This window comes from Atractosteus spatula, chromosome 24 (assembly GCF_055471065.1).
Source record: "Atractosteus spatula isolate fAtrSpa1 chromosome 24, fAtrSpa1.hap1, whole genome shotgun sequence".
Lineage (NCBI taxonomy): Eukaryota > Metazoa > Chordata > Actinopteri > Semionotiformes > Lepisosteidae > Atractosteus > Atractosteus spatula.
This window is the reverse complement of record NC_142729.1, coordinates 6764912-6782146: the sequence shown is the minus strand read 5'-3', so window position 1 is coordinate 6782146 and position 17235 is coordinate 6764912. Positions and strand designations below refer to the sequence as shown.

The following is a 17235-nucleotide window of genomic DNA, read 5'->3' as shown; positions in this document are numbered from 1 at the left end:
AACTTCTGCAGGTGGTATGACTTTGAGTTGTACTTAAAGTCCGAAGTATAGAGGGTGAAGAGGAATGGAGAAAGAACTGTCCCTTGAGGTGCCCCTGTGTTACTCACTACCTGTTCAGACACACAGTTTTGAAGTCTCACAGACTGTGGTCTGCCTGTCAGGTAGTCAGTGATCCACGAGGCCATGGAGGCATTGACTTGCATCTCCTCCAGCTTCCTCCTTAGAAGTAAGGGCTGGATGGTATTGAAGGCACTGGAGAAGTCGAACAACATGATCCTTACAGTGTTGCCAGCCCTGTCCAGGTGTGAGTAGGCCCTTTGCAGCATGTAGATGATCGCATCCTCCACACCAACACTGGGCTGGTAGGCGAACTGTAGGGTGTCCAGTGATGAGCTGACCAGGGGTCTCAGGTGGGATAAGACCAGCCTCTCCAGTGTCTTCATGATGTGAGAAGTCAGTGCAACTGGTCTGTAGTCGTTGAGGACAGAGGGGCGCCCTTTCTTTGGTACTGGGACCAGGCATGATGTCTTCCAGAGCACCGGGACTCTCTCCAAGCGCAGGCTCAGGTAGAACAGTCGCTGGAGCACTCCGCTCACCTGATCAGCACAGGCCCTCAGAACTCTGGGACAGATGTAATCTGGTCCTGTGGCCTTACCCTGGTGCAGCCTCTTCAGCTCCTTCTTCACCTGGTCAGCAGTGATGGTCAGCCTGGCCTGGGGGATGGTGCTCATAGCCCTTTCAGTGCTGCAGGTGTTAATGGCGGAGGTGTTGGAGAGTGGCAGCTGTGGGGGATGGGTGGGTGAGTAGCTAAACCCGAACCCTAACACATCCTTTGGTGCTTAGTTTCCTACATCTCTATAGTAAGTTGTTTGATTACCAGCAGACATATCACTCTGCAACTCACAACTGGAAACCCACTGAAGCTAAGCAGGTGTGAGCCTGGTCAGTACCTGAATGAGAGACCTCTTGGGGAAAAACTAAGGTTGCTGCTGGAAGAGGTGTTAGTGGGGCCAGCAGGGTGCGCTTATCCTGCAGTCCATGTGTCCGAATGCCCCAGTATAGTGATGGGGACACTATACTGTAAACAGGCGCTGTCCTTCGGATGAGATGCATAACTGAGGTCCTGACTCTCTGTGGTTGTTAAAAATCCCAGGGCATTTCTCGAAAAGGGTAGGGGTGTAACTCCGGCGTCCTGGCCAAATTTCCCATTGGCCCTTACCAATCATGGCCTCCTAATAATCCCCATCTATGAATTGGCTTCATTACTCTGCTCTCCTCTCCAACGATAGCTGATGTGTGGTGAGTGTTCTGGTGCACTATGCTGTCACATCATCCAGGTGGGGCTGCACATTGGTGGTGGTGGAGGGGAGTCCCCATTACCTGTAAAGCGCTTTGAGTGGAGTATCCAGAAAAGTGCAGATGCAGCCATTCAAAATGCACAGTACAAACCCGTACCGCACGCAACTACCCACAAGCCACCGCAGGGCACCGCGGTAAGTGATTGGCTGGCCAAAATGACCAACAGGGGCACTCGTGGTGCATTGGTCGGTAGTGAAAAGATTTAATCATTTAATCTCTTTACTGTGCACATTTTAATCCTCTTAGTGTTGAATATTTATATGAAATTTTACAACTAAAGGGAGATTTTAGTAGCTGAGCATAAAAAGAAGAGGAGCATAACGCATCTGAAGGTCATAAACGATATTAATTTAGGAACATAAACATTACTGTATGTAAACTGTACTGTGTATGGCTGGTCTTGGTAGTTTAAAGAAAAAAAACACACCAGTCTTCCATTTCTCCCTAAACATTTTAAGCATGAAAGTTTTATGAAACGGTACCCAAATATGCGATTGCTGTATAGAATGAATTTTAATTTAAAAATAATATTTAAGACGAAAATTAAGCTGTTTACATCTTCCGCCTGAGAACATAGTCACCCGTTGCTACCCAACGCAGAAACACAGCCACTAACTAGCAAAGATAGGACATTAGCTAGCCAATATGATAAAGAAATAAATGATTATTTTGTTTATTTCTTTTGCACATTTATTTGAACATTTCCATCGATTGTACAAGCACTTTGAAACTGCCCAATCCCTAGTTCATCAGGCATTTTCTTTTATGCTGCGGGCATTCTCCTGGTCTGGCGCCGGTCTGTGTCTTCTAAGATATAATGCCAGCGATTTTTTGTTAAATTTGGGTTTCCAATAACGCCGCGACAAACTCTTGTTCTTATGTCCACTATAACAAACAATCTCCTTTGCTTTTAACCGAGCGTTTAATAATTTCCTAAAATGAAAATGATTTACTTTATTTCCCTCACGGGATCAATAAAAGTATCTATTATCTATCTATCTAAACTATGGGACAGAATTCTGGGGTCTCCCTATACCAGAGATTACGGTAGGGCTTCAGAATGGTGATTGGCTGACACCATCTGACACCCCTCTGATTGGGGAAAAAAGACGTGTTGATCTGCTATACATACTGTACCAGGAAGAGCATTTCTTTCTATTCGAAACGTGTATTTTAAAAGTTTAATTAAGAAGTAAAAACCTTACAGCGTACACAAATTTCTAAACTGATCAGGAGGAAGAAAAATCACCCATGTTTCGTGCATAAAAAGTGGTTATTAACTATCAAAACCTATTTTATTTATTTTATTTTTATTTAGATTAAGAGTTCCCATCACCCCCATTCCCATTTAAATCACAAACCCGTGTTTAATTAAATGTCTTTTAACGTAAATCGTTATCTTTGTCTTCTGCATAATAATGTTCACAACTCTGTCCAGCAAATTAATAATAAACTTTATTTTATATAGCGTTTTAAACGAATAAGTAATTAGATTGCTCATAAACCTAATCACTTATTCTACATAACAACCGATGAAACAACAGTGGCTGGGGTTGAAAATACCTGTGAAACCGGTTTAATTCGTCACAGCCAGCACTCCCACAGAGAGTGATGAAAACCACGCAGCGTCAGGCAAATGCACATTAATATGTTGGGCTTTTGGGTTCGGGTGGATTTGCGCCCTACAGTTCAACCTGCGGTACCGCTGTGTACTGTACATACAGTACGAACATGTGTTATTTTGAAATATAAAAAATGTCAATATACTTTTGGAGAAATTGAGTATTGGTGTGTATTTTTTCTTTAAAATACCAATAACAGCAACATACAGTTTACATAATATGTTTATGTTCATAAATTAATATCGTTTATGACCTTTATGACCTTCATTATGCTCCTCTGCGTTTTATGCTTAGCTAAAATTTCCTTAAGTGGTAAAATTCCATATAAATATTCAATACTAAGCGGATTAAAATGTGCACAGTAAAGAGATTAAATGATTAAATCTTTTCACTAACGACCAGTACACCACATTATCTTCCATGTTTTTTTTCACAAGTGTCAAAAGAAGCGATACACAACCTGTCTCCTCTATAACTCTTCAGTTTACAGAGAAATTCCGCCAGAGCCTCACAACATTGTCTAATAATACTCTTCTCGTGTCTAATTTTTAGTTAAGCAGGATTCGAGCTACAGACCATAACAGACCAAAAAACAGAATCCACCTGTGATTTGGGTGTTAACAAAACATGTTTACAAAGAAAGTGAAATACAGTAATACTACCAGCTATATAGATACATATTTTTAGAAATTTAGATCCTTAAATTAATATCATGATTTATTTAGATACGTGCTTACATATTCTCGATTATAAAACAGATAATTCCGGTCCTGGAATCTGACTGGCTGACACCCTTCTAAAGTGGTACCATAGTGTCTGGCATATGGACAACCCTGAAATTTGACTTGTTACTGTGTGATAAATTTTAAAGACGTAGATAAAAAGCTTGGATTCTCATGTATCTGGTACAAGTATCTTTTAAAACAGTCTTTGTTGTGCTCTTGAGGATCCTTGTGATATTTTGAGCTCTGGTTGAATGATAAGTGTCGCAGTTTAAATAATTTTCATTGTTAGAAATTATGAAACGCTCTGTTAAAAGCAAGGGAGTTTTTATGTCTGTTATACTAAAAGAAAATGCCCGATGAACTAGGGATTGGACAGTTTTTCAGTGCTTGTACAATCGATGGAAATGTTCAAATAAATGTGCTAAAGAAATAAACAAAAAAAGTAATTTATTCCTTTATCATATTGGCTAGCTAATGTCCCGTCCTTGATAGTTAGATCAACAAAATGCTGTGTTGTTACTTTTTGTCGATGAAAAAATAAAGTATTTTCATTTAAAATGACAGTTACAGATAATGTGGACCAGCGTAATACTTTGAGTTTACAGCTTGTCCAAGTTCATTCATTATTAATAATATGAGTAATATCTTCGGTAAAGGCTTTGATGCATAAAATATTTCTGCATAATTAAAATATTTATGATGAAGGTAGGTTGTGTACTTTTGCCCAACTGAGCAATCTTGCTTTCATAAAATATACCAACTTTTTAATGACTGATGATTAACATGCTGTAATACACAGTTTAAATTTAAAAGCTCAAATGCTGTACATGAGAGGTTAAGCTTTATTGGCTCCTCCTGGCGGTTTTACAAGGTGATTCCGGATACTTTCCGGTATGACGTCAAATGACGCGATACACCACGTGATACTGCGTGATACTGCGTGAAACTGCGTTTTGATGCGACACGCCTACCGGGGTATACCGCAAAATACCCCACCCATTTTGAATGGCTGCATCTCTATATAAGTGTAAGCAATTATTATTATTATTATTATTAACTAAGATTAATTAATTTTGGCATATTCACTAGTCACTAGTCATATTCACATTCACTAGTTGTTGCTTTTTTTGATGGCAATGGCTACGTGGGGTCTTTAAATATTGTAAGCCTGCAGACATTTGTTAAACACAGTGCAGGTTTTCTACCTCCTTAGATCGTAGGACCAATGGATTATTTTCATTTTACAATTATTTTATTATTTTTTCAACCTTTAGTTCTCTCCACACACTCCAGCAGTTGACTAACGCTACCATCCTCTCTTCAAACATGCTTCCCTCTCTCATATTTAACCTTCTCATGCTTTTGCACTGCATGTTGGGCTAATTAGTTCATATGTCCACTTATTTTCAGTACACACTCCTATGAAGATTTACAGTATGGGACATGCTACTGCAGTCAGGATCTGCCCATGCATCTTCAAGTTCAAGTTCAAGTTCAAGTTTATTGTCATTATACTCATATACAGGTATATGGTATAACGAAATGCTATTTAGCTAGCTCTCAGACGATAAGTAGTACAAAAAAACAACAATAAAATTGTATAATAAAAGAAAGACAGAGACAACAGGCAGTGTGCAAAACAACAACAGATAATGTGCAAAACAACATCAGATATGCAAAAACATCAACAGAATGAAATAAAGGATAGAAAATTATGGGGAGTGATCTTTTTGACATGTGAGGTAGAGGTAGATTTCAATGTGTGTTTGAGTTTTTGGTAAGAAAGAAGGCACTGTGAGGTTCAGATCTTGTTGAGACATATGTGATCCTGTTGCACACTGGACTCCCACACACAGTTCTTCCTACTGGGTGACAGTTCGACCTTAGCAGGTCCTACTTTGTGACTGTGAGTAATAACACCAACAAGATCTGTTACTCATCTTCCTCGCCTGATCTATGCTTGAGGGGAATCCTGTCGACCGGCTCCATTAAAGGGCGGTAAATCACCCTTCTAATTGGGAAGCTCCATGTTGCAATTTCAAGTTCCAAACACTCCCGACTCAACTAAAAACTCTTATAATCCAAACCAGAACTCAATGCCTTCATAGAGGACCAGACATATTCACCCAGCAGAGCAGGAAATTGCACAGTGAAGGAGTCCACTATCACACCATCAATTTTCAAAAGTCAAAAAAGGACATTTGTATACATCTTTTGTGCAACACAAAAGCTCTTCATTTTACAAAAGGCTATTGACTCCAACTGGTGTTTCCCACTGATCATCATCCTATCTCCAGAATCCAGTCGAGCATAACCTGTTCCCTAACCCACTGTTTCACTCCCTCTTTTTGTTCCTTTCTACCCTCTGTTTGCCACATACTCCTGGTCAATAACTTTTCTCAGTCTGCTTCGCTTAGGTGAGTCAGAGCCAAGTGTTTGATCTGCACAGCCTGAATTGTACAACCTGTTAGACCTTTTGATCTTTAACCACAGAAATGATCCTTCAGTCATCTTAGGATGGTAAAAATTGGATCAAGCAAGAATCGAGACGCAAGATAGTATTTGATATATGTCAGGAGTTGAAAGCAGTCTTCCTACAGTTTGATTTTCAAACCTTCCTCCCTGTATCCCTGCTCCCTGTACAGCTGGTTTCATAACCATTTGCCAAAGGACCTCAGGGAATGTGTTGAAATCATCAGCTTTTCTTTCTTGGTACTGTATATTTTTAATTATGTTCTAGACAACATTTAAGGAAAATGTTTTTTTTACAGAAAAAAAGAGACATTCTTGCCAAAACTACAACACAGAGGTGATAACAAGGAGGTCTGGGTATAAAATGATGAACAAACACCCTAATATTAGAAACTAATATGCTGCCATTCCTTATTGCTTCATCTTGATCAACTTAAATACTATAGGATGAGCTAGACCAGAGAATGAAAAAGAGCAGCAAATATGATCAAGGTCATTGTTTAAAATAAATAAGAAAATATAGATAGTTCTACATACACACTGAATTGTGCTAATATGCATAACAGCTGTCACTGCTAGGGTGGGACTCAGGAGTTAAGCTTGTTCATGAGAGAATAGGCGTATGAATTCTCCACCAAAGAAAGTAAGTGTCTGCAGTGAAGATTATTCATCATTAATGTCAGTTTGCTAAAGCTTGCCTGCTGACCCCTTCTTCACAATTCAGATGTCTACATATTTTGTTTCTATGTAAACAACAGAACTAATTACAGATGAATATCTTTATATATGCTCTACAGTGCCTATAGAAAGTGCATACAGACTTTCAAAAGTAACACATTTTGTGGCCTAAAAGCCACAAAGCAAGACACATTAAATTAAATTAACATTAATTAATTAAAAAAAATGTCACACATTACCAAACAAAAACCCCAAATGCTTAAACATTCATCTTACTGTAAGTAAGTAATTAGAAATGAAAACCTAGAACAATGTGTTGGATAAGGTACTTATATATCAAGTGTGTTAGTTTGGAAATGGTGTGTAGACGTTCTATAGGCTCTGAACACCATCTCTTTAAACTTAAGCTTGAATGGAAATAATAATTCCATGTACAGTATATGGCTCTATACAAGTGTTGCAAGTAGTGAACTGGGAGTAGATAGAAAACAAATAGAATAAAGATAATTATTGTATAAAATGATGTTTAGGGCTCAAAACAAATTCACCCCTAAAAAGTTAAAATGAAGAAAAATGGAAATGGAAAAAATGAAAAAAGGTTTTAATAGGAATTTGTATCTTCTGGGGTATATGGATGTTGTTACAACTTTTGAAACAGCTTTTAGAATGCATTTGAAATATTTGTTTGAAGTTTGAATTTAAATAGACATGAAAATAGTTGTACATATTTAACAAACTAATTGAAAATAGCTGCACAGTGTTTAAATAAATGGAAACACATTTTCACTTGGCCTCATATTTGTGATACAGGGAGAGCTAGAGGTTAATTTCTTAATGAAAAGAAAAATAAATACAGAACACTGGGGACATTAGGCTTTTATTTCACTCTGTTTTACTTCTTCCTTGTATACTGTGCTCACACAGCTTTAATCTCTTGATTATACTGTGTATATAGTATAACTGAACTTAGTACCTATTCATGCCATCAGGAAAAACTGGTTTCAGAGAAATGCATATAAAGTTCTTTTATTTTTTATGTACTTATCAGATTTGATAACTGTTTGGCATGATTCTGTCCAGTGCACCACAGTGATTGGCTTATTTGCTCACTCTACACAGATAAATATGGCAAGACCAAGAGAAACCAGTTTGCACATGCTGGATCCTTCACTGAACAGCTCTCAAGTAAGTACTGTATACTCCTATAGAAACAACATACTTTCAAAGATAATATGTAGAACTGGAGAATATTCCAATGCTACTTTAATTAATAGAGAAACCTTATAGTGATTTTATAAAAATATTCATAAGGTACTTATATTCACTAAGTGTATATTCACTTGACCATTAGATTGTCAGATGATTTTATGCATGACTAATTGGGTATTTATAATGTACTTTGGAAAAAAAACACATGCCTGTGTTTCTTCTATATAATCTCCTATAACATAATTATAATTATATAATTAATTACCTTGTGCATTCGAGATACTTGAATTGCTTTCAATTGCACATTTACTGTATATTAAAAATAATACTTACTAATAATACATTACTGTATAACAACACAATATAGTATATGTTCCACGATTTAAACAAAAAAGCTGTCTATATTTGGTGTGCTTACTGGTATATTGAGACATTTTCATCTGAAATTTTTAAAGATAAAAATATATTTTTTATTTTTTATTAACAATGCATTTATGTAGTGTTTGTTACACAAAGATATGAGCATTAATCCCAGTCATGTATTGCTGTAGGTTTGGAAAATATTTTAGATTAAATTTCTGCATTCTGTATTTCTTCACATTGTGGCTTAAGATATAAATGAATATATTTAATTATGTTTTGTATAATTATAATTTCTATTTAATACATTATATTTCTATTGCATACATGATATTTTTTTCTTAATTCTAGTGTCTAAGTCTGCTTTCTGGAGTTCTTTATTTAAATTAAAATGTATGTATTTTGGGTATTGCTTAAATATTTTAGCTTATTTTCAGACATTGGAAAGAAAAACAACAATACAATTTTATTAAAGTGTTTTTCAAATACCTTAAAGTGCTTGGACTCACAAAAAGGTAAAAAACAAAAGGAAATTGACACAGTTGACTCAAGATTAAAATGGAAACAACCCTTTTTTATGTATTATTTTTTTTATTTTATTTGAAAATTGTACAGTATGTCGCTGTACTTCACGACTTTCTGATACCTTACCCCAGTGTACTGTATATCAGGGACTGCCTGTATATTTTGGTATCAAGGAAATCGAAATTATAAACATTATCCTAGTTTTTCTTCATTATTGATTCCACACATTGTGTAGAAAATGATAATTATAGAATGCATCAAAATAAATCATTTCAGATGTAGACTGCTCATACTCAGCTTTTCCAAATTTATATTTATATTTTTGCAAAACTGTGCACTTGTCAGCATTAAAAATTGTGATTAAATGTCATTAAATAATTTGTATTTATTAAAAAATTCACATCCCACAACCCCTAAATGTGTACCACCTGTAATCTGTAAACTAATATTCTATCAGACAGTATTTCAAAAGCCTTGTGAAAATCTAAAAACACTTTATGTATGCTCCATGTGCTGCTAATGTTTGTTAAAAAAATGATCAAATTGGTCAGGAAAGAAATACCTTTTCTAAATCCATGTTACTATTCCCTCAGGTATTAATTCCATATAGGTAATCATCTAGCTTAGATATAATGATTGTTTCAATAACCTTACATTAATAGAAATCAGACTAATTGTTCTATAACTACTTGGTTACGTTTTCTCATCCTTGATCTCTGAATAGCATCTCTTTTTTCCTTGTATCCAATTAATAAGATTCCATGAGGCCCTGGGGATTTCTGAATTTTATTTGTTTCTAGAAACTGAAATTATTCTGCCTTTTCCAATCCTGTTTAATACAAATAATTTTATGCAATAAAACTTTCTACATTTGATAAATTTCTTAAATCACAAAATTGGGGTAATGTTAGTGGATATATATAGTACTGTATAAAATTAACACATTTTAGATTCATTATATAATGTACAGTATACAGTATATAGTATATAAAATAAATGTATATACTGTATATAGATCCTTAGTTACAGTACATACAAATGTTGTTATTCAGGAATGCAGAGCTCAGTAACAATGTGATTTTCTCTTTTTCAGCATGCTTGCCTTTTTGGTTTTTAGTGTTTTGTTTGGTAGTGTTGCCTCAGAAAATAAAGGTAAGTATCTGTGAAACATGAGCTATTAAAGAGTCTCATTGATGCTATACTGTTCATGCAGCCTGCCTCTGAAAATGAATTATTCATTCACAAAAAATGTCAGCTTACCATCAGCTGCATTTGAAAATAATTTCAATCAAGGAAAGTACAGCTTTTTGGGATAGCTGTTTGGGATTGTTGTGATCAATTTTGGATATTACATTGTAAAAAACAGATAATTATGATCTAAAGCCAGTATAAAACAGCATGGGAGATTCATGACAGCTCCCAAAGCCAGTGTGAGCAATATGCTTTTGTAGCTTGTTCTAGATTCTCATAGTGGTGTGATGGTCAGCACTACTGTCTTTCAGCTTCTATGGCATTGGGTTTAGCTAAAGGTGCTTGTTACAGCCTTATTTTCTGTTGTGGATATATGTGTTTTGCCTCTCCCAGACTGGTGGGTATGTTCTGTATGCTGTGTACAGCATTATAGCATTGCTTTATGTCTGCATCTCACTAAATGTCACTCTATGTCTTTCTTGTCTCCTGGGTTGACTGAATGATAATCGATATACCAATTATATCATACTGTACAGTATCAATAATAACACATTTAATTTATAGAGCACATTTCTTTACAATGAATCTCAATATGCTTTGCATAGAAGAAAAAACTAAAAGAGAAATTAAGGAATTTAAAAATTAAGAAGAAAAAAAACAGGGAATTCATTTATAGTACTGGAAGTTCTAGGCTTGCTGATTGAGATGAGCTTTAAGTTCTTTTTTAAAGGTCTCAACTGAAACTGCTTGAGATGATCACATGTGAGGAGCAGAGATGGAGAAACATGGTCACCCATAGTATAGATAGATAGATAAGACTTTATTGATCCCAAAAGGAAATCGATGTGTCACAGCAGTCCAGCACAAGACAATCAAAAACAGACATCAGAATAGATAGAAAATTGTACAAAATAAATTTACAGTAAATAAATAAAAATAAATACATAGGTGTGTGCAAAATATGATCATAGTCACTGTAAAAACAATAAAATATGTGCAAAATGTGCATAGGTTTATACAGATTGATTGTCCAAAAAGTACAATGGAGCAACATGCTGTCCATAGACGAGCAAATGAAGGGCTAACAGTCCTAGCCTAGGGCAGCGTTATACACCCTGACAGCAACCGGGAGGAAAGACCTGTAGAAACATTCTCTTGAACACCGTAACTGGAGCAGTCTGTTTCTAAAAGTGCTCAGTTGCCCAATAACAGTCCCATGAAGCAGATGGGAGGCGTTGTTCATGATGGCTGTGAGCTTGGTCAGCATTCTTCTCTCAACCACCACCTCCAGGGGGTCAAGGCTCAGCCCCAATAAGAGCCAGCCTTCTTGATAAGTTTATGGAGCCTATTTGCATCTCTTGTCATGATGCTCCATGTAGTCATACATACATGTAGTATGTAGTCTGCTTTTAGGGACCTGCAGCAGATTAGATTGACCCGATCTTAAAAACCAGGACTGAGGTTTAAAAAAGAAGATTGAGGTAGACAGAACCTTCTCAACATTCATCATGTCATTAAGAACGAACTAAATGACAAGGCTGATGGACTCCTCAAATTGTGAAATAGAAAGAGGCTTGAGGTTATATCATAAACCATTTAACACAAGTCAGATTAGAGTGAGCACTTAAATTAAAGAAGATGGCTTTAATATAAGATAATTCAAGTTGAAAAAGATCAGGTTCTGAAATAGGGGTCTCTGTTATAACTAGGTCAAGTATGAGACTTTGATATGGGTAGATGCATTAATATTCCATAATGACCAAGCAGGAAAACTCAAGTTTTCCAAAACGACAGACCACTTTGATTGCACTGTATCCTTGTTGGCTATGATTATGTTTTCCATAATAATACATTTAATTTGTCTTGGATTGCAGGGAGTGAGAACGTCAGACTGGTGGATGGAACTGATCACTGTATGGGAAGGGTTGAAGTCTTTTACAACAACCAGTGGGGAACTGTGTGTGATGACGCCTGGACTGTTATTGATGCTGAAGTTGTCTGCAATGAACTGGACTGTGGAACTGCCATATCAGCCCCTGGGTCTGCATTCTTTGGCCAAGGCAATGGTACAATCTGGCTAGATGATGTAGCCTGTACTGGAGATGAGATGTCCCTACTACAGTGTCCATCAAAAGAACATGGAGTTAATAACTGTGGCCATCATGAGGATGCAGGAGTTATTTGTGCAGGTAGAAACCTTTCCCTTAAGCTATTCACTCAATCTTAGCTTAAATAGCAGGAGAAATGTTTAGTTGCTACAGTCAATTGGGCAGAGATTGAAGGTTTATTTTGTAATGCAGTCAATTCCATTTAACACCAAATCTGGTTCTGTAATTTTGCAATGCTGTAAAATTCAGAATTTAAGTGACAAGAGCCAAGAAAGAGCTGTTTATTCCTGGTAAGATCTGCAGCAACCCTGTACTTATCCTGGATGCACAGAGTGCAAGTGGGGACCACTGCTTTAATTGGACAATACTGCATCACATGGCAAACACATACTGTATTTATGGAAAAAGTGTGATCTGTAGCCTGACATATACAGATGGAGAACATTAAACTTGAGCCAAAGAAGGCAAGCCCATATGATTAGAGGTGTGTTCAAACTAGGAAACTGTAAACTGAGACAAACTTAAAAGACAAAGTTTATCTACCAGAATTCTAAACTAAACACAAGATTAAACAAGATACAACATTATATATTCATTATTTACAAAGACTTAGAGTCCCTAGTTCACTCTACTGCACAATGCTACCTTAATGCCACCGAGGGAAGCTGTTCAGGGATGAAATAATTGTTTCTACACAGCAAAAGACCTTCAGATAATAGTTCTCTTAAATTGCTGCTAAGTATGGAGAGTCATTTATCTGATTTAGATGATTGATTCACTAAATCAGATATGTTTAGTGTCACTCTCTTCAGTGTTTAAAATATCTGCCCATTTTACATGTTCAAAACTTAGGCCTGAATTTCAGGAGCTTTGAAGAAGTTCACTTGTTACACTGTTGATCCTTCAGTTTCAGAGATAAAGTGAGAGAATTGTTGAATACATCTCTGCTATGTAAAGCTGGACAGCTCAAAAACCCTTCTTAGCTCGCTGTTTACATACTGTATTTGGGCATCATTCACACAGCTCCTCCAATTTAGCAATATACAGTATACTGAGCCTTATTAACTAACTAAAAACTGAATACTAATTGAACAGAGTAGGAAACACTATAACTATAAACACTATAACTATACACTATAACTAATACACTGTACTGTATATCTTCAGGCTGAGGTTCAACCAAATACTGAAGAATGAATTTCAGTCCATAGGCACATGGTAATTCATTTATTATAGAAATAAATTAGAAGGAGGATGAAAGTCATTCCTCAGAGATTTCTAAGGACAATCTTGGTAGGTGGTAACTAGATTCAGAAGATATGATATGCCTTATAATTGATGATACAGCACAGGACCTACTTATGCAAAATCCATTTCCAGAAATTAACTGCTAATGTTTTATTATATAATGTAGGATCCAGTTTGACCTTTTTTAAGAAACAGTTGATTAGACCATGATAAGCAGTTTTTCTCTTTCACTGGACAACAGGAACTGGGCGTGTCAGACTGGTCAATGGGATGGACGCCTGCTCTGGGAGAGTGGAGGTCCTGCACAGCTACCAGTGGGGCACAGTCTGCGATGATGGTTGGATTACAGCTGACGCTCAGGTGGTCTGCAAGGAAGTGGGCTGTGGGGCTCCTCTCTTTACACCAGGCTCTGCATATTTCGGACCAGGCATTGGTCCAATTTGGATGGATGATACAACATGTACTGGAGATGAGCCATCTCTCATTACATGTCAGTCTAAGGGATTTGGAGTCCACAATTGCAACCATAGCGAAGATGCAGGTGTCATCTGTTCAGGTACAAATCCCATTACTTAGAAATTGTTTCATCACCAAAAACTGACCTATGGTAGCTTGAGGTATTGTCTCAGTATCTGAAGATATACTATCTAGTATCAGAGATTGTGAAATTCTCAGGTTATCTTAGAAGGAGATAAACAACTAATTGACTTAAGGCTCAGAATTATAAAGAGGAAAACAGGAAAAGCTATTACTGACCAAAGACAAGCATTAAAATCTAGTGAAAGTACCTAAAACTGGTCTGTTTACCACTCGTGTGCCCTACACAATAAAAGTCACAATAAAAACAACACAATAAAAGTCACATTTTGTCTTTTACTTTACCAAAAACATTTTACTTTCACATTAACACAACACTTACAATATACAAGATGCAGGGTTCTGGTGACACTAAAAAAACAAACAGGGTTAAAACTGTGTAAAAGGATTATATAGGCATAAGGACAAGGCAATGGACATGCTACTGAAAAATAGTTTCTTGTTATAGAGATCTGAAATAGATGGCTACATGATACAAATATAGAATAACTCTATGTGAGACATGAATTAAAAAATAAAAGTGCCTTGTTTATAGGGTTACCGGTTAGCTAGAAGAATATATTGTTTGGCATACAAATTGAATCCAGTAGATTAGACATTGCTACACTGCTACTGTGAGTCAGATTTTCCATTCCTAATGTATTTCTATACACATGATATGAATCTTTTACAATGTTCTAAACCTTTTATATTCTCTTTCCAGTTCAGTCCCGCAACATTGAGGTAGGTACCGATGGACATACTGCATATACATCCTCTGGGCCTCATGAACATGGACACATCACCTTCCTGAAGGTTTGGAGCAACAGCACTTGCATAACTGGGTAAGTCAGGGTAAAGTGAGTGGTGTCACTCCCTTGGATTCTCAGGATTGTTTCTCCTTCTCATTGCAAGGGGACAGTTTTGATCATAACAGTTTTGATGCTTTTCCTGGTTTTGTGTCAGGTAACACAGCAGAGGGATCTGGAGTGCTTGAGTCAGATCTCTAGTGGCAGGATTTAACATCCATAGGATTATAGGTCTTATAGCGGACCTGAAATTCAGAAATTAAACACTTATATATATATAAATTAAAATGGCTATAACCATTTATTCCTTTCATTGACAGCAGCATGTGTGCAGATTATTACAACATATATATTTTTAGATTTTATTTTAATATAATTTTATTTCTTCTACAAAATTATATTTGCAAAATTAATTGTACCCCAAAAACTTCATCCTTCATCTCTGTGAGATATGTTTTCTTTTTTTTTTCAGAATCCAAATAAAATATGGAAAACGCTGGAGTCCAGTTTATGGCATGTCATATGGACTGGTCCAGGGGTTCCAACTGTACATGGATGAGGCTGTTATCCAGGTTTATGGACAATACAGCTCCTACATCCACCAGTTAGTATTCAATACTAACATGGGGCGTACCTTCATTGTGGGCTCCGCCACTGGCTCGCTTTTCAACTTCTACCCTGTTTATCATGGAGCTGAGCTCCGGTACATCACTGGAACTTATGGCTTTAATGGAATTACTTCCTTTGGTGTCCAGTGGGATAGGGTAGCTTATACAGCTCCAATCAACAGAGATAAAAATGACAATCTTTCCTCTAAACTAAAATCAGAAAATTAGAACAAACTAGAACACAATCTAGGAGATTCATAATCTTTCATGATTGGTGTAGACCTAATGAGGCTTATCATCTATATGTTAATCCCGGACAGATCTCACAGACTTCAGCATTGCTGTATAATACGCTACAGTCAAGTTCTGTCCAAACATTTATTCTTCAGCAGTTAATGAAATTACTGTTTAGTTTTCTCGTTTTAACAACATTGGTTCCTCTATACTGATTACAATATTGCTTTTATCTGGGAAAAATAGGCTTTTTAGTTCTGAAGGTTTGAAGTAAACTTTCTGATTTAACTTTGCTTTAGGTTCAGCTTCTGTTAATGTTATTGCTTATATTGCACAATGTTCTGACACAGATTCAGTGGCATTCAAATCATTTAAATATTCTTAAGAATGTAAGTTCTCTTTATCTTGTTTCTTTTTCCATTTCTGAATATTTTTTTTTACCAATCATGTTGCTAAACAAATAAAAACCATTTCTATGATGAATATATTTGCTATGATTAGTTATTATTATACTATTATACTGTTATCATGCATTTGCAATATTTTATTTAGATTAAATCTCTTTGTTGTGCCATTCCGTTGATAAAATTGTAAAAGTACTCCGGTGTTGTTTACAGGTTGCTCTGAATTCTTATTGCTGTTTGTAATGATAGATGATACATTGGAAACACTTTCAACATTTTCTCACTGTAACATAAGATATTCTTGATTATACCTGTTTATGGCTTCTTATCTTTCTCTTCATGCTACAGGGAGTGTTTAACATTTTTTAACTCTATCTATGCCATTTTTTTCTGTATCAGTTTTGTCTGTATGGCCCTAGTCCAGGTTTTACATACTCATACAGTATGTTAATATAGGCAGTACACAATCATGGCCTTTCAAGATTCAAAGGTGGTTCTCTTTTGTGCTCATTTTATTTAACTTTATGCCTCACAAATACATTAGGTGCATTTAATTTCCATAATTAGAGACCTACAGTACACTGTATGTTTAGTTTGCCATGTACAGTAACAGAATTTTGTTCCATTCAACGTGTATCCTGCCTTGTGCCCATTGACTGGCAGGTTAGAATGCAGCTCACTTCAACTCTGTATTAGAACAAATAGTTATGGAATGGAAATTCATGGTTTTATACCTTTCTCTCTATAATGTGAAAATGGGGTGGCATAGTAACACAGAATCAGGGGGAAGCTCGAGCGTCCCCCAGCAGGTGATGGGTGTAAGACAGGGTGAATGGGACAGCAGTCTGTCTCAGGGCACACAGACACACACACTCACACCAGGGCCAGTTTTCCCAGAAGCCAATTAACCACCAGACATACTACCAGTCTGTCTTTGGACTGGAAACCAGCGCGCTTGGAGGAATCCAACAGTAACACAGGGAGAACATACAAACCATGTATATACTGTAGTACACCAGGAATTGAACACAGTGCCTCATCGCTGCATGACAGCAATGCTAACCACTGCTGCCCATTATACCTTATATACAGTATATATATATTCAC

At 36.5% G+C, this 17235-nt stretch overlaps 1 protein-coding gene across 1 annotated transcript; it reads left to right on the top strand.

The window, feature by feature from the left end:
- The first annotated feature begins 8002 nt into the window (after window positions 1-8002).
- On the top strand, window positions 8003-16207 carry LOC148815833 (scavenger receptor cysteine-rich domain-containing group B protein-like). Its single transcript, XM_088904801.1, has 6 exons — window positions 8003-8041; window positions 10044-10102; window positions 12016-12330; window positions 13739-14053; window positions 14798-14918; window positions 15355-16207. Exons 2-6 carry the CDS (start codon window positions 10045-10047, stop codon window positions 15716-15718), a joined length of 1173 nt encoding a protein of 390 aa, XP_088760927.1. The 5' UTR covers window positions 8003-8041; window position 10044; the 3' UTR covers window positions 15719-16207.
- Window positions 16208-17235: the final 1028 nt, after the last annotated feature.